The sequence below is a fragment of the Diplotaxodon limnothrissa genome, linkage group LG11, assembly GCF_057381915.1.
Source record: "Diplotaxodon limnothrissa isolate DT_005_m linkage group LG11, D_limnothrissa_male_GT1.1, whole genome shotgun sequence".
In the NCBI taxonomy this organism is placed as follows: domain Eukaryota; kingdom Metazoa; phylum Chordata; class Actinopteri; order Cichliformes; family Cichlidae; genus Diplotaxodon; species Diplotaxodon limnothrissa.
In genome coordinates, this window is record NC_140606.1 from 22,681,950 (window position 1) to 22,705,813 (window position 23,864).

Below are 23,864 nucleotides of genomic sequence, written 5' to 3' on the forward strand. Positions count from 1 at the left end.
AAATAGTATTTCCAGTAGACGAGCTTGGAGTTTTCAAGCCTGAAGAGCAGTGCATCAGGTCAGGCACACTGGGAAATTTTCCCATAAGATCAGACTGAGAGTGCCCAGTTCTACTGTCTTAAAATGGGATTCATGGTACTGTATTTGTGCTCATTTGCGTGAGTATTCGATTATCTCTACAGAGATGCGCTGATGTGCAGTCCTCAAAACGACAACAGTGCATGGCTCAGCAAAGATGATGCTGTGTGTAGATCGAATGCTGATTGGTTGAAAAGTGGAGCTGGGCAGGAAAGGGAGCATTCACTGCAAAGGGGAGACAGAAGCATGAAAAAAGAACAAAATAATACCAAAGATCAAAACAGTAGCGTGAAAAAGCCCAGACACTGGCTGCAGTTGTTTTGTTTTGAATGCTTGGTTTCACTTTAACTCTTTGCATGTTATAACATCAATCTTCTCCATGGCTGGCTGAAGGATCAACAGCATCACAAGAACAGCCCACAGACTGGTTCTTCCACACATTTTTGACTCTGCCACCTGGTGACAGTAATCAGTTACAGCATATAGATGACAGTCTGCAAAATTGTGCAAAGGCTCTGCACAGCCATGCCAGTCCTTTGAGACGTCTGAGCAAGGACGTTATGTGCAAATGAACTACAGCACACACAACTGTCCTACAAGGGCACAATCTTCACTCACCTCTCACCCTACTCACCACTTTTAGTTACTTGCAACTTGAAGGGTCGCTGTTTTGACAGGCTGGAGGAAATCCAGTGTGTATCACAAATCTACGCCTGCGACTAGTCAAAACAGAGCTTCAAGCGAGTGATCAAAACGTAGCAGTGTATGGCTCAAGGACACGACCTTGAATGAAACGTTAACCAAATTGAAATCCTTTTATCCCTGTGCTGTAAGTGAAAGTTTTTGATTGCATCTCACATATATGGGAAATCCATTTATGGAAGTGTACTGTAAACGTGTACTGTAATAAGCAGAGTACACAGTAGTTTTGTGGTGTAAGATCAAGAGGGCCTGTAGAGTCAAGAGACTATTTAAAGAATACTGACTTTAGACTACATGCAGAAAGCATTCTTTAGAAATTCGGCTTTCTGTGCAGAGATTTCGTGCTTTGTTATAAACTTACTGCCTGTTTATAACGTTTTTAAAGCTTATTGCTATTCTTTTGAAATGCTTTCTCTTCTAAAAAAAAGAAAGAAAGAAAAACAGAATTCTATTTTAGCATGTTCACTTTTATTGTTTTTGTCAAATAGGCATGTCTATCAGTTAATATTATGCTTCTTGAGCCACAGTTATTAATGTCAGTTTCTAATCTGGAAAGATTTTGCTGGGGATTTCAGTGTTTTTGATTAGAGATCACAACAGCACATATACCCTAAGGCGAGGAAACGTTAGCAGTAATGCAAGATGTCAGCCCAACACAAACCACTGCGTCACTGTAGAATAAACCAACCAGTATAATGAAAATCTCAACAGCTGTGGAATACAAGATGGATTGGTTGAGGACACAGAGGGGGAAATGGCATTATCCCTTTTCTTTTAAGGCCTGCCACCAGTTTCCAGTTGTAGGAGAGAAGTATGGGGGCTGTGGTATTATGATGAAAAATAAATCTTAGTGAAACAAAATGGATTTATATGTCTTCATGCAATTCAACTGTTTTATTTCCTATTTTAATAAAACCACAAAAAATACCAAAATGATCGTAACTATCCTATAAAGACGTGTAGATGATGCAAGCTTAGCACTTTTATATTCATTCTTTCCATCATTCATTTTCTGTCTCTTGTTTCCATTCTTCTGTTACTGTAGGCACAAGAAAACTCGAGTATGCAGGTTCGACTTGGCATGAGGGCTGTTTCATCTGTCACAGCTGTTCACAGCCGATTGGCTCAAAGTCCTTCATTCCTGACAAGGATGAGCACTACTGTGTGGCCTGCTACGAGGACAAGTTTGCTCCACGTTGCACACGCTGTAAAAAGGTCAGCAAAGCTGCCACATTGTTATAAAGACTTATTACAGTTTGAGAAACTGGTAAACTGCCACACTTCAAAAAATGAGTTAAAAAATTAGTTGTATTAAATCTCTGCAGTAGTGTGACAGATTTCCACATGACCCTTGATCTTTTTTTAAGACTCTGACCAAAGGTGGAGTGACCTATCGTGATGAGCCGTGGCATAAGGAGTGTTTTGTGTGCACCAGCTGTAAGACCCAGCTGGCAGGTCAGCACTTCACCTCCCGGGATGACAGCCCTTACTGCCTCAAGTGCTTTGGAAACCTGTACGCCAAGAAGTGTGAGGCCTGCAGCAAACCCATCACAGGCAAGAATGCATCACGGTGTATACATCACTATCTTGATTTGTGAATATACTTGTAGTGCTACCTTTATACACTACATACATTGAATTTCAGTATGGTATGGAAGACTGCTTGGACCACAGAGGGTAGATACAGAGAATTTATGGCAAAAAATAGTGTTGAATGCATTGAAGACCTGAAACTAATCACTAACTTATGAAGACGTTTAACATTTATTCCCTCAGATATACAAAAAAATACAATTTAAAATATTAAAAAATATATATTTATATAAATTTATATAGTAAATAATAGCGAAAAACATGAACTTTTCTATCATGTAATTTTTTTATCTATTACCTAACTACCCTGCTGTAGTATAAATGACCATTGGTCTGGTGATGAAACTTTTGAAAACAGTAAAAAATTCAAAATGTATCCACTCGTCGTTAACATTTCTGAAAGCCTTCCTAACCCTGGGCCATATTGGAGTCTTTGCCTGGCCGATGCTGTCCACCGGACCTTATGTTTGACACCCCTGTTATAGACAAAAAAAATGTCAGGATAATTTAGTGTCAAAAAACTGATATTTTATTTTCAAGTATCAACTTTCAGCAGTCAATTTGTTTTTCCTTGCTCTTCAGGCTTTGGAGGAGGAAAGTACATCTCATTTGAAGATCGTCAGTGGCATCAGCCGTGTTTCACCTGCTCGCAGTGCTCTGTTTCGCTTGTTGGTGCTGGGTTTTTCCCTGATGGCGACAGAATCTTATGCCGTGACTGCCACACCAGCCTATAGAGCATTCATTTCCTAAAATCCCACCTTTCCCTCAACTTACTCTTTATTATGGCAAGAACCCTGAGTAATTACCAAGACAGGAAACACAGGCTAACACATACTGCCTCAGGTCAATTTCTTTATATAAGACATCAGTTACTCAATGTCCCGTCTATGTCAGATTCTAATCTAAAAGCTGGTGTCCAAAATCCTGTTTTGATGCTGCATTGTTTGCATGAACCCTCACAAAGTTAAAAAAAAATTTTTAAATAGATTTTGTTCATGGAGTGCCTTATTATTATAAGTGCGAATTGCTTGTAACTGTGTAAAACATTTTTTTCCATCAATAATGTAACTTCAGGTAGAAATCATACTCTGAAGAAAAGACACCAAACACTGATACAGTATAGTAGATGAAACTTGCAGTCAATATTTTAAAAGTGTAATGGAGTTACTGTTTTAATGCTCTTATAACTGCAGTTTTATGCATTTTGAATGTTTCCTTTCCTCACGTGTCAGTTGCCTTTCTCTATTGTATGTCTTTCTTTGTTCAACTTAACAATTTACTGTATATAATGATCCAGAAAGAGGTGGGACATTTTAAAGAATTAGACATTTTTTTGTAAATGGTAAAATACGAATGAGAGAACATGAAAAGCTGAGCATATGTTTATTATTGTAGTCGGTTCTTATTATTCACTCCAAATTATTTGCACTTTGGGTAAGATATGTACGTGCACATAAAAACATTCACTTTGCCTCCCTGTAGCTGTTACTTGCTGTTATGAGGACAAGGCACAAGAAATACAGAGCATTTTTTGTCTTGTATCTGCTTATATTGAGCTTTGCAATGACACTTTTTACATAACATTTTATCTTATTTCCTTTTTTAGTTGTTTTAATAATTCTTTATACATACATATATATATATATATATATATATATATATATATATATATATATATATATATATATATATATATATATATATATATATATATATATATATATATATAGATATATAATCATTCTACAAAGAGCCAGCATTAATAACCTAAAAGAAGCTGAAACATCAACATTACTGTTGTGTGTGGCAGGCTGTGGCAGCCTGCCGTGATTGGCCACACTAATTATTTTGTTTCTGTTGAAGCTGTTATTGTTTGTTTTTTTCATTGTAAGTTTGTTTGATACACTTGTGAAAATTCTATTAAAAAATACCTTAATAATTTCATTATTTCAGCTTTGATGCTGGTGAGTCAGAGTTGGCAAATATACATTTTAAGATGGAGAATAGGCCATCAGGATTAAAACTATGAACATACCTGTAACTCAGATGAAAATTGATATGGCTGAATGCTTAGTTTTATTTTGAAGACTTGTTAAATAAATTCACACAGATTTTGATGTTTCTTAGCAGTTTTTATATTTTCTATGTTTATATTCTGTGCATCATTGTGGTCATTATGTATGAAGATTTCTGTGAACTTGTGTTTACTCTGTAAACCAGAAACCTCCCCACTTTGGCAAATGTCTTTCTAGGAAGAAAATATCTCTGTGTATGTGTGTGTGTAAAGTCAGGGGAATGAGTAGTCGAGCATGAAAGTGTGAGTGCGAGAAAATGGTAGAGACAAACCAGACGTAGGTAATAAAAGAGTGAAAAGTGTATGCCTTTAATTTTCTGATATTTTCAAAATATTTGTGTGTATGTGTGTGTGTGTGTAGGTGTGTGAATGTGTGTGTGCTCGCATGTGCGTGTGAAAAATGGAGCACGGGTGCAAATTTGTGTGTATGTCCCTGAATGGATATACATGCACCCGTGTTTATGCTGAGTCGACTGTTTCATTGCCTTGATGAAGCACAAATACACAGACCTCCAGATACACTCTCCTATCGGCGTTGGCGAAATGTCCTCCTCCCTGCCTCTGTTCCAGATTTTTTCACCAAAAAAGGAAATGGAAAACTCGTAGCTGCCTGGGGGAGGGCGGGTGCACTGGTGGTGGAAGTGGGAGAGTGTGGGAGACAGAGAGGAGGAGAGAAAGAGAGGGAAGATGTTCACATCTGGAGTTGCTCTATGGCACTTTCACTAGGGGGGTCAGCTCCGCTCAAAGCCCCCTTTGAATTTATTAGAAGAAGGAGGCAGGCGGGGAGGTGATGGCTAACAGGAAGGGTCAGAGGCAGACAGTTAACTGTATCATATGGCACACGATCCCAACAAGCAGTTTAATCATTCACAGTTATTGCTTGCAACAGAAGAAAAATGTGCTTATTCATATGAAAACCTGACTATAACTGCCCTTTACTGGGGGTCATTCTCTTTGTGGTTTTCAACAACAGAATGTTTTTTCCTTTCCTTTGACTCTGCCAGACGTGTTTGTGGCCACTGTCATTCAAAATGAAGTTTACCTCACAAACAAGTTCCTCAAAATCAGGACAGCTCAAAGAAGGCATGTCCTTGTTTGCCTTGAAGTGTGTAGACAGCAGCATTATTTGGGTTCCTACGTGATCAGTCACATAAAAATGATTATAATCACCATTTTGCTGTTAAACGTGTTTCAGTAAAACATCAACCCTTAAATAAACAGTTTGACTTGTAGGACCAGAATGCAGAAACAGGCAACAGTGATTACAGAGAGATGCCATGTTACAGGATTTGTGGATTTAAGGTCATATGTAATATAAACAGTTATCTATTTTAGCGCTTCATGCTTAAAGACGAAAATAACATTCAAGTTCCCAGTGCAGAAACGTAATTTTTTACAGTAGGAATTAGAAAACATGACTATAAATGCTTAATGCTATACAAACTCTTTATCCATTATCAAGACATTCAAACAGACAGTGTTTAAAAAGTCCAGCATAGCATTCACAAGTTCTGCTGAAGGTTGCATGTAAAGGCTGCTTGTATGGCCTATAAAACACCAGTAAAAGGAGTGAGACTGGTAGAATCATATGGGCTAAGAACCCAAAGGTTTACAGAAAGTGAATGAAAAAGTCAAATAGGACTATCAACATTTTTAAATTACTGTTTTTAACCTCTTTTAAGGCCAAGGCACTTGTTTAAGATGCATTTTCTTAAATTCTCTTAGCTATTTGGTGTTGGCTGAGCCTGATACAAAACAGAAAACAGAAAAAACTGAACATCATCTCTGAACAGAAAGCATGTCTTCATGGGAACAGTGAGTTTATTTTACAGCACAATAAAGTCCCTTTAATTTAACCAAAGTTTAAAAAACTTTAATGAGCAGAACAAAGCAGAAAAGCCCAAATGTAATGTCCCCATATGAGGACTCATGGTCTCCTGAGGATACACGGACATCCTGCCTTAAAAACCAAATACGATTTGTGCAACTCTCAAAGGCTTTAATGTTTAAATGTTTGGATTAAATTAAACTGAGTTTAGAGTATTACATTATGATCAGTTTATAATGACACAAAGTTTTCTGTGAAACTTTTCTGTGAAAAATAGTTTAATGAATTCATGTCACATTTTCCTGATTACATGATTTAATTCATTTGACTGAGTCAGTGTGTATGTGGTCTCTTCTTACAGAGCATTTTCAAAGCTGTGGTTACCATAAACAGCCTTTCTTAGTCTGGTAAATGTGTATAGGTATAGAAAATAGAAAATGACACTTTAAGCAGCAAAAAAATTGATAGGGTTAACTGAGTAATAGTAAAAAGTATTAAGATGTTATGGTTTGCTTTCCTGTGTTTGAAAGTTGTTTTCTTTTTTCTTCACTTGCCTGAAAGTTTTATTTCTTCTGATTAGAATTTGCAGCTTCCTGTACACCATCTATACAGCTTTACAACCATATTAAATCTGAGCAGTTCTAAACCTGTGGACCCTGGTCCCTCACCCAAGACCAGTTTGCCTTGGATGACCCTACGAGAAGCAAATGCCCCCAACAACTTAGCTCCTGGGATCACTGGGCCACACAAACTTGTACATCATGATAAGATAGCAATTCAAAGAGGGGACCAGACAAAGAGTAATTCATACCCCAAGACCAACAGCTGTAGGTCTTGGACACATGAATATAAAAAGGGGCGATGGTGGTGAGCAGAGATGGGCGGTAACGCGTTACTGTAATCCGATTACTTTTTTCAAGTAACGAGTAAAGTAAGGGATTACTATTGCAAAAACGGTAATTAGATTACCGTTACTTTCCCGTAGGAATGCTGCGTTACTGCGTTACTAAAACCGTGATTTTTTTGCGAGAATGTCTCATGACAGTGACGTAAGCAAGTGCAACGTTCGTGACAATAGCTGTGTGCAGATCAACAATGGATCGCCTGCGGGAGAGAGTATGAGCATGCAGCATTTAAAGCGTGGAAGTACTGACCTTACTTTAAGTTTGATTCCAAAAGTGACAAAAACATTAGCGTCCATTAGCATTGTGCGTGGGAAGAAAACTTCTTTTTACAGCAAAAAAAACCCCTAAACTTCCAAGCAAGCACCGAGTGCGCCGTAATGGGAAATTCACAGAGAAACTCGCGGATTCTTTTACTGACCGCTGCGGCACACCTGCACCAGGGTAAACCTCCACCTACGCCACTCCTGCTTTACAGGTGAAAATAGAGCAACAGGACCGCTTGTCTTTGACTTTATTTATTTTCTGCTGTGTTTTACTTGCATCTATTTGAAAGACTGAGTGTAAACACAAAAAAATATATATTTTATGTGCTGGAATGTGCAGAAAATAGGTTTAAATAGGTTTAAAACAAATTTCTTCCAGTCAGAGAATGTTGCATATAATTAAATTTTTGCTTGATGCATAAAGTTAAAAGATTAAAACTAATAAAACAAGTTTTAAAAAAGGACTTTTCCATTTGATTACATTTTGTATGATGGATTATGCAGAAAAAGTAGAATTGGGCTGAAAGATCTATCGCTTTATCACCTATTCAGGTTGTAAATCGTGTTTTTAAAAAGTAACTAAGTAACTAAGTAATTAATTTGTAAATAAGTAATCAGTAAAGTAACGGGATTACTTTTGGGGGGAAGTAATTAGTTACTGATTACTTTTTTCAAGTAACTTGACCAACACTGGTGGTGAGTTGGATCAGGTGATGAGGATGGATGTTAGACAGGGCTGGAGTATCCAAATGTATAGGGAGGGTTCACTTTGAATATCTAGCAGAGGCCCTGTTCTGCAAGATCTCAAATTCCCACCTTTGTAGGAACTTCAATACATATCCTGAGGGATGCTGGGGACACTGAGTCTGAATGGCCCATATCCCATACCTCCATTGCCAGAGTAGCTGTACAGATCTGTCATTGCAAGGTAATTGGTGCTTGTCATGGCAGTAATTCTCAAATCAAATGAATGAATGAAATGAATGAATGAAAATGGTGGACACTGGAGCTGAGGAGAGTCACCAAGTTGGAAGAGTACTACCAGGTTTGGTTAGCTTTTGGGACTCCTAAGGTCTGTGCCAGCATACTGGAGAAGAGAGTCCACCTACTGGTCGAATCTCCAATTCATGAGGAGAAACTGTTTTTGTCTTCATCGTGGAACACTAAACCAGCTTTTTTACCTCTCAAGGATATTTGAGATTTTATGGGAGTTTGCCCAACCACTCAACACATGTTTGGTGAAATTGGGGAAGTTAATCAACCACATCCCATGGGGAATTCTGTTACACGTGCTACTGGTGTATGGGGTACTTGACCAGTTGCTATTGGCCAGTCAGTCCCTGTTCAGCTACAGTGAGAGCTTGGTCCATATTGCTGGCAGTCAGAGCCAGGTCAGGTCCATTCCAGGACTACACCAAGCCTGCCTTTGTCACTGATTCTGTTCATAACTTTTATCATGAGAACTTTGGTGGCTGCAGGATTTCTTCTCTGCTTTTTGCAGATGATGTGGTTTTGTTTGCTTTATCAGTTGGAGACCTCCAGCTCACTCTGGGTGTGATTGCAGCCACATGTTAAGCAATGGAAATGAGATTAGCTGTAAAAGGGTGTAGTGCCTACTCAGTTTCAGGGATGGGTTGTTGCCCCAAGTGGGGGAGTTCAGATATCTCTATGTATTGTTCACAAGTGAGAGGAAAGGGGAGCGGGAGATTGACAGACAGATTGGTGCTACTTCTGCAGTAATGTACCAGTCCATTGTGGTAAAGCGAGCTAAGCATGAAAGCGAAGCTGTCCATTTACTGGTCGATTTATGTCCTCACTCTCAACTTTGGTCTTCAGCTCTAGGCAGTGACCAAAAGAATCACACTGCAGATGCAAGCAGCAGAAATTTCTTCCAAAGGGTGGCTGGGATCTCACTTACAGATAGGGTGAGAAGTTCAGTCATTCACCAGCATCTCAGAGTAGAGCCACTACTATTCCACATTGAAAGGGGCCAGTTGAGGTGGTTTGGACTGGATAACTACGGGTTGTTTCTGACTTAAATGCCTCCTGGTTGCATCATCCATCCATCCATGGGACAAACCGCAAGTGAGAGATATAATCTCTCTCCTGGGTTTGCCTATGGGCCTCTTCCCAGTGGGACACTCAACTGGTAAAATAAGTATTGAACACGTCACCAGTTTTTCTAAGTAAATATATTTCTAAAGGTGCTATTGACATGGAATTTTCACCAGATGTCGATGACAACCCATCCAATTCATACTTTACAAGAAATCAAACCATAGATGTCCATAAATTAACACTGGGAAAAGTACTGAAAAAGCTTACTGAAATGTATTTAATACATCTTACAAAATGCCTTTGTTTGTGATGACAGCTTCAAGATTTTCCTCTATGAAGAAACTAGTCACAAGGGTTACTCAGTTGTGATTTTGGCCCATTCTTCCACACAAACAGTCTTCAAAACCCGAAGTTTCTGTGGGACCCTTCAATGAACTTCGAGCTTCAGTTCTTTCCACTGATTTTCAGTTGGATCCTCCCGCTTTTCATTTGCCATAAGATCAAGACAGTCACAATGACAAAAAAAGAAAAGAAAAAAACTTGAGCAAACTTTAACAAGCCGGATGTTGCAGCAACTTCAGGTCATGTTTTTTTTTAGTGTCTAGACATCCGCACCATGAGTCAGTTGTACAGTACTATTTTTCACACCGCAGAAGTATGCAAAAAAGAAAACACAGAGCTGTTCTATTTTTTAGAAATGGGCATAGACAAAAAAATGATAAGCCTTGCAGTTCTTACATAATGAAACTTTAAATCTTTGTTAATTTTCAAGTAATTCATTCACAGTATCGATTTTAGGTGTAGCCACAAATGACACATCTATGAGAAACAATTACTATATGAAGGTTGTCTCGCCTGTTAATGACATATTGGGAGGCCCACCTGTGGTGAGTAATAAAGGTCTTTCGTTTGCTAAAATGTGTGATTTGGTTTCGCTTGTAGAGGTTTGGTGGCATTGAAACAGACTGACTATGAAGTTTGAGCAGTTTTCAAAATTTCCTTCATTGGACTCATTGAACTCCTTCAAAACCTGCTGTGATAATGTTGAACGTAAAAAATGTTACCAATACATACTTTATACAGCTTAAATTTAAAAACGTTTAAATAACATGGCTACTAATATCAGGTGGTTACACCACAGTGGGTCCTATTAGAATTCAAACCTTAAGTAAAGCTAATATTGAGTAAAATATTCCCGCAAAAACATGTGTAAGGGCAAGTCTGCAACTAAAGATGACTCCAAGAAGAAACTTGCATGACCTTTTAACTGCTTTAAATTAGGTTATTCTGTAAACCCATCTGCCAGAGTTTCATGTAACCCTTTTATCATGCTCCCACACAGTGTGAGAGGAAGTGTGTGAGTCTAAAGCCCACTTTTCAGCTGTGACACAACAAAAGCTGAAAAAGAGCCTTTGGGGGAGGAAAGGTCTCTTCTTTCACACCACAGTCAACAGTGGGCTTCTGACGTTTGTGTATGTGAGTGAGGATCACTACGTGCACAACATATGTAATGCACACTCACTCACACTTTATTATGTACACTTGTTCAACTGCTCGTTAACGCGAATATCTAATTAGCCGATCACATGCTCGCGTCAGCAAAAACAGCAAACTGTTCACATGGAAAAACATTACCTGGTCTCGATTTCTGAAACATTCAGACAATAGAGACAGACTGTAGCATAAACAGCATGAAAGCATGGATCCATCCTTCCTTGTATCAATGGTTCAGGGTGCTGGTGGTATATTGGTTTCTTGGCACACTTTGAGCCCCTTTGGTACAAAGTGAGCATTGTTTAAACACCACAGTCTGCCCAAGTATTGTTGCTGAGCATGTCCATTGTTGTATGACCACAGTGTACCCATCTTTTGATGGCTGTATACGGTGCCTTGCCCAAAAGCTCAAATCATCTCAAATTGGTTTCTTGAACATGACAATGACTTCACTGTATTCAAATGGCCTCCACATTTACCAAATCTAAATCCATCAGAGCACCTTCAGAATGTGATAAAATGGAAAATTAACATCATGGATGTGCAGCCAGAAAATCTGCAGCAACTGTGTGATGCTATCATGTCAATATGGACCAAAATCTCTGAGGAATCTTTCTACCTTGTTGAATCTCTAGGAATTGCAGACTAAAGACATCAGTGTACGTTAAACAAATCAATAACATGCAATATGTCTTTTGATTACTGCATATAATCCGAAAGAGCAATGAGTTTTGACAGAAAACAGACTTTATGAATATTTTCCACAGTAGATCACAGAAGCAGCCACAGCTGTCAAAAACAGAACTTAAAACGTGAGCCATACATCTCTATGGTTTCATCCTGGCCTCCAATGGCCTGAGGATTTTTCAGTTCAGTGTTTGGTGTCCACTTGACGAAGTGCACTGGTCCACCGCAGCCACGCCTTCAGTATGTAACCTCAGCAGACGTGGGTTAACCCCAAATGTCTGAGAAATTATTCTGTCATTGGTAATAAAGGATACCTCAGTGACTACTTAACTGCATGTTTGCTGCTTTGATGATGCACTGTCAGGATGAAATGGAGTTACAAATCATGACAGTTTACAGTTTAACTTGTATACTGAAATATTCCCAATCCAGTAGCTAAAATGGTAAATGGACTGCCTCTTACAGAGCTCCTTTCTGCTTTGCTTTAAAACTCAAAGCACTTTATACTACAAGCTTCATTCACACAAACACTTGCTTCACTTGTATATAAGTACTTTCTTAACATTCGCACTCTCATGAACTACTCAGGCAATTTCAGGGTTCAGTATCTTGCCCAAGGATACTTTGGCTTGCAAATTTGAGGAGCCTGATTGGGACTGAATCATTAAGCTTCTGATTAGTAAATGACCTGCTCTACCTCCCAAGCCACAGCCACTTCAAAAACACTCATAAGGAACAGAGGAGAACTTCTCCCTCCATAGTGAGCTGTCTGGGAATTGATCCCAGGTCATGATATTGGGAATCACGCATGAGACAACTACTCTAGCAGCACAGCATTCAAAGTAAGGCTGATTTCAAATAATTTTGTGAGCGCAGGTGTAGGTACCAGGAGACAGCACCATACCAAGTTTGGCCGCTATCAGACCAACTTCAATTTTGACTCAGAAATTTCCATTACAGGCTAATATTTGTTGCGTTTTTATATTACCGTCAATTTATAGAAGGAAATAGTTATCTGTACAAATTAGGTTAACTCTTTTTGATCAGGTGCTTTAGACTATGTTGAACACCAATGATCTTATAAAGAGATAAAATATAAATAACGAACAGATGGGAGTTCGGCTCATTGGTGCAGCCTTCCACAACAATCTTAGTTTCCCATGCGACTCCTTGGGAAACTACCTCTGGGAGGGTAATTAAGCTGATACCATATGTGATAGCAGAAAAAGGTTTTATGAACCCATCTAATTTTCTTAATTGTGTGATTGGATTAATTTAACTGAATTACTGCGTAAATGCCCCGACCCTGCACTCCAGATAGCCACTTTCAAACTGAAAATTTCTGGCAGCAACTGGGATCACAATAACTTTTATTTATTTATTTTCATTCCGTCGCTGAAACGTGGACTTTTTCCTTCTCAGCTGACTAATCGTTAATGAGTTCTAATTGTGTGTATGTGCATGTCTGTGTCTTAGACATCTTAGCAAACAACAGTGCCTAACGAGCTAATAGCATTAAAGCATTGATGTAATTGAGAGGTTAACTGAGTTGCAGAGTGAGTAAACGTGGTCTCTTTTATAAAGACCACAAGGTTAAACGTAGGTCTTATGATCTTAACAGGGAACATTTTGAACAAAAAGAGAATTCTAGATAATTGATTTTACAAATAGAGTGTGGGACACTCACTATGTGTCTTGGTTTTTGTAATTTATTAATTATAATTTTATTTTATTTTATTACTTTTCCCATTAAAACGCAAACTGAGTTAGATATTGCAATTTTGTAATGAGATAAGACAAACAGCACATTCTCTAACTAGAATGATAATCCTTGCTGTTTTCTCTGTATAAGCAAGGCCTTTTTAGTAGTGGTTTATGCTTAGCTGACCTAAATGTTTAATGCAAGTTAAAACAATAGGTGACTGTGAGCACCTGTGGCTACAGACCCATAACAGAATGAAGGCCTCCAATACATACCCATTAAATCCAATGTCTGCAGGTTTGCATTTAATCCATTTGAGAAAATCAGGTCCAGAAATTTAAAGTTATAGCAGCAAAAATGTAAATTTCTGAGATGTGTAATGAAATGCTTCTGGGGATCTGGGGACAAAAGCACATTCTGCTGTCCGATCTGTGAGTTAGCTATTAAATGATGACCTTGGTAACCCTTCCGGCCAGGATTGTTCAAATACAAAGGTTAAAATTTAATAAAAAGAGAGACTTAAGACTTATTCTTAGGAAGTTAGCACATTTATACATTGCTTGTATCAGTATTTTGCATCTGTATTTTTGTATCTGTGTACAAGGTTTTGTAGTAATGGAATGAGTGTGGAATTTGTAGTTTTAATTGAAAATGGTTTTTTTAAACACAATGCTGACCTCATATTTTCAGTATTTTCATGGTTGTCATAATTTTTTTCAGCAAATCTTTTCTTTCTTTTCTTTTCTTGTCGATGGTGAACTGATCAAATATATTGCTTATATAAAGTGATGTGATGATGAGTGATGTGACAAAGATAAAATAACTAGAAAAATACATTCCTACTATGCAAGAGTCCATTAGAGTCATTAGAGCCGTGTTTATCCTGTGGACTCTGTGAATAGCTCCCTGTCCTTTTATTGACAATAAGAATGTTTCCACTATGAGGACTTCTTGCAAATATTATACAGATTGTCTGACGAATAACCAAATTCTAACATGTTCGTATGTTAAATGATAAACAAAGAAACGTATGAGCGAAATGTATTGATATTTTAATAGTGAGTGTGTTAACAAAGAACAAGTAACCATGACATTTCTCATCGGAGATCTCCCACAACTGATATGAATAAAAGAGATGCTTTCTCATCCTCAAACTTCTTCTGAAACCTACTCTCTTTAGCCAAAGTATCACAGGAGATTGTGAGGCTCCACACAGCTGTAGTTACTCAAAGTGTTGTGAAGGTCTGTTTGCTGTGCATGGAGGGAAAAAAAAACGATATACATCTGTGTCCCAAACTGACACTCCTGGGGCTGGTGCTTGTTGGTGAGGTTTGGAGTCTGCCTCTGCGGTTTGGCTCGACTTTCGTCCTCTCCATTCACTCCCATCTGAGGTCAAGGAGTTGTGCTTGTTTGTGGGAAGCTCCTTATACTGTCTCGTAATGAATGCTCTAAGCAAAAAAAGTTTTTCCAGACTTCAGAGTTGGATGTGTCCACCTCTCTGATTTGTCCTCCGTTGACAATCTTAATGTCCTGAGAATGACTAAACACAGCTCCAGTAATGGATGCATTACAGAAATGTTGTGCAGTCACTGTTGCATTTCACACCCACACTGTATTTCACACATTTGCCTCAAAATGTGTTAGTGCAAGTTGTTTGTTCTGCTGCCATTTACTCCCCCCTCATACATTTTACACTTTTAAGGGTTTAATGTGGTTTCAGACCTAAAACAGTGTATTAATGTGGGAAAGCAGGAATGTGATAAATTCCTACAAAGCCGTTCAGACTTGAACATCCCTGGGACAGAAGGACATTAAGGACACTAAGATCTATTGTCTGAATGTGGTTTTGAACTTTGTCCTCTTTTGTATTTGGTCTGACGAAACCACAAACAATACAATGCATAAAATGTTCTGTATGTAGTAAAAGTATCTTCTTTTTTCCTGCAGAGAGGAAAGATTTGTGTCAACAGATTATTAGCTTTGCTTACATCTCTTTCTTTGTTCTTGACTTAGACTGAGAGAAAAAGTATATCTTTTCACTTATAATGCTCACAAATTCTGAGGTGAAACCAGTGGTACCGATGAAAGCTTGGAATCTCAAAGCTTGACCTTTTAAAGCAGCTAAAGTGGAAATTAAGAAAACAAAGAAATGGGCTGTTAATAAATACAGTTTTAATACCTTTTTGGGCTTTATTTTTACTCTTCACTTGACTTTCAGTGTGAAAGATTGGAGTACAAAACAAAACTCAAGAGGTAACAGGAATCAAGACAGCAATGGAGAGAAGGTCACGGTTCAGTGATTCTCCAGCAATTGTTTGGAAATACAACAGCAGTTGAAAGCAGGTCAGATCACTGGGGAAGACAATGAAAGATGGCTCAAATCACCCAAATGTGCTGAGAGGAAAAGAGGAACCTCTTGATTACTTTTCTGCTTCAGTGGGATTGAACAGTGTCTACAAAAACATTTCTACAGGAGGATGTGTTTGAACTTCGTGGCTTATTGAGACATGAGAAAAGTAAGTGCAAAGGGTAAGGTGGAAAGTTGCTGATCACGCATGCTTTTCTTTACCCAGTGTCAGATCAGTGGTCACACAGTTGCGCTGCTTTCCATTTTGGAGCAGTGCAGCATAACTCCAGTCATTTAGTGCTGCCAGCTGGGCAGCTCAGATGGAACAGTTGTTTGGGATTAGATTTTTGGAATGCAAAAGGTTTGAGGAGTGGATTGACCGTGATTGACTGTAATTTAAAATGTCAGAAAGATTTAGCAATGGACAAAACCAGGAAACCTCTCCAATTCTTTTTTTTTTATCAGTCCTCTAATTCATGTCTTTTGTTCAGGTTAAAATAGTTAATAATAAAGTAAATTGATGGAATAAAAGAGACCAACAAAGCCATGGACGAGGGTAATCTTGTAAAGTTCATGTGATTTAAGAGGATTTATTCAAACCTACTTTAAGTGTTGAGTAAGATTTCAAGAGGTCAGTTTTCTTTTAGTATTGTAATGTGGGAAAATAGTGCTAACTGAATAGGTTTTAAACACATTCTGAATTCATCTTTATAACCTGTAAATGCTTGGCAATGCCCCCACAAAATGTAAATAAAATTAAATGAAAAAAAAAAAGTTCTACAGGAAAGTGCTATGAAAATTTGAGGACATGAAATTAAAGTCACATAACTGTGATAAAAGCAAGGTCACCAGAAAAGCACATTTTTCTGGAGCTACTTGAAAATTGAATTAGAAATTAGATTTCCATCAAAATAAAATAAAGCAGAACATGATGTAGGGGTCGCATGATTTAAGTTATTCTTCTAGATATGGTACATCTTTCCATTTGACCTGTAACAGCAAAGATCTTTTCTTTTTCCATTTTTCTGACTCACTAACTTTCTGAAATCTAACAAAATGTATTTCAGAACGGACATTTTTCTTGCTTATTTGGAATGTCACAGTGAATACTTTGTTTATGATGAAAACCATTGTAAAAATCTCTTTCTGTTTGTTTTGTTTGTTGTTGCCTATTTTGTATGTGTTCATACCTCCCTCTTGTGTCCAATTCAGTTATTGCAATCTTGAACCAAAAGGTCTTAAATTGCAATATGATATAGAATAGGGCAGCAGGTTGGCGTGGTAGTTAGCCGAAGAAACATCTTGAATTTGGCATCGACCATCTGGCTGGTATCTTTATATGTGGAGTTTGCTGTTCTCTGGGTACTCCACCTTCCTCCCACAGCCCAAAAACATGCAGTTAGAGGGGTTAGGTTAACTTGTGAATCTAAATTACTCATAGGTGTGAATATGAATGCAAAGTGTTGACTGTCTCTCTGTGTTAGCCCTGCATCACATTGGTGACCTACCAGGGCTGCAGGGATAGACTCCAGGCCTCCTTTCAACTAGATAACTTGGAGAATGGATGAATGGATGCAGTAGAAGTCTTGACCAGAGATGGGCAGTAACGCGTTATCAGATTACTTTTTTCGAGTAAAGTAAGGGATTACTATTGCAAAAACGGTAATTAGATTACCCTTACTTTCCCGTAGGAACGCTGCGTTACTAAAACCGTGATTTTTTGCGAGAATGTCTCATGACAGTGACATAAGCAAGTGGCAACAGCTGTGTGCAGATCAACAATGGATAATATATCGAGTGCGGGAGAGAGTATGAGCGTGCAGCGTTTAAAGCGTGGAAGTACTGACCTTACTTTGAGTTTGATTCCATAAAAAGTGACAAAAACATTAGCGTCCGTTGTCCGTGGGAAGAAAACTTCTTTTTACAGCAAAAAAACCCCTAAATTTCCAAGCAAGCACCGAGTGCGCTATGACGTAATGGGAAATTCACAGAGAAACTCGCGGATTCTTCCACTGACCGCTGCGGCACACCTGCACCAGGGTAAACCTCCGCCTACGCCACTCCTGCTTTACAGGTGAAAATAGAGCAAAAGGACCGCTAGTCTTTGACTTTATTTATTTTCTGCTGTGTTTTACTTGCATCTATTTGAAAGAGTGAGTGTAAACACACACAAAAAAATTTATTTTATGTGCTGGAATGTGCAGAAAATAAGTTTAAATGTTAAACTAATTTCTTCCAGTCAGAGAATGTTGCATATAATAAAATTTTTGCTTGATGCATAAAGTTAAAAGATTAAAACTAATAAAACAAGTTTTACAAAGAGACTTTTCCATTTGATTACATTTTGTATGATGGATTATGCAGAAAAAGTAGAATTGGGCTGAAAGATCTATCGCTTTATCACCTATTCAGGTTGTAAATCGTTTTAAAAAGTAACTAAGTAACTAAGTAATTAATTACTTTTGAAAATAAGTAATCAGTAAAGTAACTGGATTACTTTTTGGGGGAAGTAATCAGTAATTAGTTACTGATTACTTTTTTCAAGTAACTTGACCAACACTGGTCTTGACCTATCACATATCTTGATAGGAACTTTGAAAGTGGGTGCACTGTTTTACTAAAATATGTGCATGGAAATTTAAACGTATGAAGTAGTGTATAAAGTGTATGGTGTATAGTGTATAGAGAGTTTGTAAGATTCTAATATGCCTGAAAGTAAATATTTGGTTTGACCACCTTTATTCTCCAACACAGCCTAAACTCTCTTAGGCAACTTTCAGTTATTATTCATCTATGTTAGATAGCTGTTAGGCCTGTCAGCAACTTCTTGTTGTGTCGTCCACCTGTCCAACTAACTGTTTTGAAGTTAGGTGTAAAAAGGTGTCCACTTTAAAAGCTGTGAAATGTTCAGATATATGGACTCAAAATAAACAACAAAGGAGCCAGTGTCTAAAGGAAAACTTTGAAAAACCTTCAGACAACCTGAAGAACGATTGCTCAACACCGCTTTAGAAATGACCAAAAAGAGAAAGCCTAGCTCTTTGGAAGGATAATAAAAACAAGGTAAAAGACTGTTACAGCATTACAGTCTTCAGCAAGGCATTTTCAAAGATCTTATAAGCTCATGAAATTTTTTTGTAGTGATACAAAACATTTTTTAAAATAAAAATCATTTTTACAAATGATTGCTTGACAAATTTGGCACCACTGTATATAAAATATAATAGAGTATTATAAATAATAATTAATGATTACTAATAAAAAGGTATGTGATCACTGTAAGTGTATTTATTTTAAACGACACACCTTACAGACCTTTACCATTTAAACATATAAACAGACGCAAACGTCAAATCAAAATTACAGTTTTTCTCAGTCGCTTTGGTGTGTTTCTCAGAACACCATTAACATTTGCACAGCAGTTAGTGCATTTCCCAAAACAATTAGTGCAAACTGCAAAACCTAGTGGATAGCCTGCAAAAGCACGTCACATGCACAGAATTGATTATCCATACCTCAAAAGCAAGTATCCATGTCAATGAAACTGTCAGTGCCATCAAAATGAAAAGTCTTGACACCATCTTTATGAACAAGATAGTCAAATGGCATTGTCATGTTTCCACTATGACAGTTTATAATTTCAGTGTTTCCCATTGCAAAAACAATTGGTGACACCTGAAAATGCTGACAACAGCACTATGGCCTACCTGTACAGCCATCTGAAATGTGCAGTAAAGTCACTGTAGATGTTATGGGAGTCTTGGGAGTAACTAAGACACTGAATACGTACGTTTCACATTTCCATTGTGTAGAAGTGTTTGTAATCCTACAGAATTGTGCAAAAGAAAAATATGCTACAGTCACTTGTTCACTGTAGAATACATGTAAACATAAAATCACCCATTTGGTAGAGCCTCCTCATGAGTGACAGCTGTAATTCACCTGAGATCAATTGTTCAATTTCGGAGACATTTCCAAGAACAATGATACAGAAAGGTATAGGATTTGCTTGACAGATGGCCAATATTTGGCATGTGATAACTAGTTCAACAATTTTGTGTGTGATGACTTAAGCAATGGATGTATGACTATTAGTTTTATTGGGAATGACTATTCAGCATCCATAGGTATGATTACTTTTGACTGACATGACATAAGCAAATGGAAATGTCAGAAAGCAGCAGGGAAATGTATGGAAGCAACTGATTCATGTCCAGAATCATTTGCAGTTTGTTCAGAGAGAGGAGAAATTGCTACTATGATGTGCACAAATGACTGAGTGTTGTGGAGGTTGAACTAATAGTTATGAGAATTTCAATTCTGATCTGAGAAACGCGCCAAAGCGACTGAGAAAAACTGTAAAAACTGTCCCTTCTTTTAACATGTAGTACCATTTTATAACCAGAAGAGGGCAGTGCACTTCAAGTATCATACCTTCCATCCTACAAGCATCTCTCAACCTTTCCTCTTAAGTATCAGGAACTACTGACGACCTTTTTCAGCCAGTCCCTTCCAGTTAAATCAAGCTATATTTTAAACTTTCTTAAAAATAACTTGACAGCTGACACAAGTTAAATCATTTTCCCAGCCTCTTTCTTTAGTAAGTTTTGAGTGAAGACTACCAGAGTTGAGAAATCCACTGACACCCTAAAATACCCCTATGTTTGGGTCTGGCACTAAACAATGAACCTAAGTTTCCATATTAAAGAAAAGGTCCTTCCTCACTAAGTCTTTTGGTTCTGATTTCCATTACACGTGTGTGTTTAACTGTTGTCAGATGCACATTTGTGATTTGTCTTTTCTCACAAAGCATCCTGGCTTGACCTAAAACACAAAATACTTCTGTTATTTTGATTTAGAAGCCCTGCTTTTATTGATATCTGCTGCTGGTCAAACATGCCAAACTGTCAGTACTGATGTACAATTCTCTGGAATATTTTTGAATCAAATAGGACATTTTCTTTTTGTAGATTTCCAGAAACGGCCTCTCAGATCTTGAGCCACAGAGAGGGTATGTTCGGCTTTAGAAATGATCAAATCGGATTGCTGATGGGACATCTGCAGAGGCTGATCTTTAAAGTCATTAAAGTTACTGTAGTGTACTGTGCATTCAAGTTCAGATTAAAATTTATATCTCTGAGATGCCTTTCAAATGTTATCATTTTTAAGTTAAATTATAAGCATTTAGTTATATATTCACAACACCATTCAAATCAGTACACATTACACTGTAACCTTACAGTATTTTAGAGCAAAAACTCAATTCCCTTGAAGTATAACAGCTGAAATAGGCTCTAAAGGCATCGCTCAGTTACTTTATATGACAGCCTTTATTGACTATGGGTTATTCTGAGGAAGCTGCATAGTATCAAAATATATAAAAATAAGATATGAGGAGATAGATAGATAGATAGATAGATAGATAGATAGATAGATAGATAGATAGATAGATAGATAGATAGATAGATAGATAGATAGATAGATAGATAGATAGATAGATAGATAGATAGATAGATAGATTTGGTGTGTTTTGAAATAACAGTATAAACTTTAACTTGTATGGATAACTTAGAAATACCACAAACAAGGAAGTTCATTCTTGGAAACAGTTTGACAAAATCATCAAACAGATGAGTCAGTTTATAAAAATAATTTATGATGATCACAAGAAAAAAAAGTAATGAGAAATTTCAAAATCCTGTAACTGAATCTTCTGATCTGAGATTATTTTAACTACAAATGCCATCAGAAAACAATAACAGATTTGATTTAGTTGCTCTCTAACAGTAATCTTTGTCATTGTTAGATTTTTTTTTTAAGGGTTGTTATAGTGATAGTACTATTTTGTTTACATTTGGTCAAAGCATTGTGCATTCAAGTCCAGCAGGGTGTTCCCTGTTGATGTGATGCACTTTCTGGGGTCTGGGTTAAAAGCCAAGCTAAAGTAATGAAATCATTTAGTGTTAAGAATCTTGGCAAATCAAGGGCACCCATATACTCCAAAGATTTACCATTCATTTCTCTTGGAAAACATGGGAGCGGGGAACAAGAGAACGAAAAAAGAGTGGGAGCTGAGGGAGAGCTCCGTCCAGTGGAGCCAGGGTAAGAATTTATGGTCAGGAAGAGCGATGAATGTGTAATTTACGGTGCATACTCTACCATTCCCCCTGCCCTCCCCTTTGGTAATGAGAAACGGCTGTTTGTTGTGGGGCCAGTGCATGGTATACCCCCTCCCTTCTGGCTATGACACACCATTAGTTTTTATTTCTGTCTCTGCTTTTACGACCCCTGCCCAGGCGCCAGCATTTGGCCAGTGATCGGGACCATCACACCATCTAAGCCCTTCCACCTCTCGAAATGGCTTCCTGTAGCCTGAGAAAAAACACGCCGTAGCTACAGAAATCTTTCAAATTGGAGATAGATAGCAACATACTAACAGCTCCAATCTACCAGGTTTATATTCAGCACAGCGAGGAGGAAATGGCTACTTAAGGTACAAAACTGTCCAAAATAGATCACATTGAACAGGACTGACCTTCCTTGTCACATATTTTGTTTCTCTCTGAAATGAATAAATAATTGCTATTTTCATTTAGTTTTACTCTAATTTGTGTGCAGTGCTTTGTGACAACTTGCTTGTAAAACACACTTTATATATAAATGTTACCAACTTAACTGAATTATCTGCTGCTGGAATAAAAAAAAAACCCACCCATGATGCAGATTACAAGTAGGATCATTTGTTTATGTGGCCATAATGACATTAAAAAGATCAAAGTTAAACCACAAAATCAGAGGCAAGTTGATATTTTGTTTATCCTGTTCCTTCTGAATAAGCTTGACTAAGCTTGAGATTTGTACATAAGTAGTACTTTAACTAAGTTAGGCTGACTGTGTTTCTTTCTGGAAGTGAAAAAAAGACTAAAAGAAAGGAAATAAGACCACCTTGCAAAAAGGAATGAATTCATTCAAGTATACGCATAGTACTTGTTTTTACTGTAAACCCCACAGCAGCAATTATTTGTCATTTATTGACAAAATAATAAAACAGCCAATCTAAAATCAAACAGACCAGGTGCAACATGAGCGTAGGAGTGATGCTCGTTAGCTTCATCTGAACTTTATTTAGGCTTTCACAGAATAAGCTATACATGATAGTACTAATACTTTTAAATTTGTTGATAAACACAGCTTGACATATTCAGTATCACAACTCATAGTATGAATGAATAATAGAGCGTGTAACTTTCCCCGAAACTAATACCTTGTTTAACAAACAGACCCATGGAAAACACTCCATCCGCAATGTCATAAAGCCAGTTTTTACAGTATACGTTTATAAAATGCTATTATCGTTCTGAAATATGAGCAGTAGGGAACATTATATTTGTGCAAAATCTTCAGACCCTGTTGCAAACATACTGATTAGTGATGATTTGATGGCTTATATAGTAATAATTGGCTTGTATTTACTGCGTATTCAGTATATCACTGTGCATTTACATTTTTTTGCTGTTTTCCACATCCTTTTCCTTCAATCTGTTAGATCAGTATTACCATATACTATATGTGCAAACATCAACAAACCTACAAACAACTAAGTTCTGTCATCAAACCACTTGAATTCGTGCAGGAATGCATATAAACAAACACCCAGACTTCAGTTACAAACAAACAGATGCACACGCATACACACACTTGCACACACATGTAATCGTTTGCCATGCAAATACTCATTTCTGTGCAGAGATATTTTCAGATACAAACATTTTTTTTTTCAAAACAAACATTAAGCTATCGAATGACAAAAGTTTGTGACTAAAGACCAGAGGATATAAGATGTGCGCCCAGTAATCCTCCTCTGCATTTTCTTCAGCTTGTTTTGGAACAACGACTCAATTTTTGTACACAACACAGTGGGTTTTAAATCAAACAATAAAGATGCGACTGGGGTACAGACTTTCAGCGTTAATTCAAGACATTTGACAGAAAAAAATGTATTAACCGTTTAGGAGTTTAAGATGTTTTATACACAGTCCCCAATTTTCAGAGTATTGATTGACTAGCAGTTTTATGGCCAGGTGAGGCCTATTCTCTCAATATTACACAGCAAATTAAACAGATCAATGATCT

The 23,864-nt window shown here is 37.5% G+C and overlaps 1 protein-coding gene across 1 annotated transcript in view; it reads left to right on the forward strand.

Moving 5' to 3' along the window:
* fhl3a (four and a half LIM domains 3a) overlaps positions 1-3,326 on the forward strand; it is a 34,043-nt gene extending 30,717 nt beyond the window's left edge. Inside the window, exons 4-6 of the mRNA XM_085365366.1 lie at positions 1,826-1,995; positions 2,148-2,334; positions 2,956-3,326. Coding sequence (XP_085221492.1) covers positions 1,826-1,995; positions 2,148-2,334; positions 2,956-3,107 — 509 coding nt within the window. The 3' untranslated portion in view covers positions 3,108-3,326. The remainder of the gene's footprint in view (positions 1-1,825; positions 1,996-2,147; positions 2,335-2,955) is intronic.
* The last annotated feature ends 20,538 nt before the right edge of the window (positions 3,327-23,864 follow it).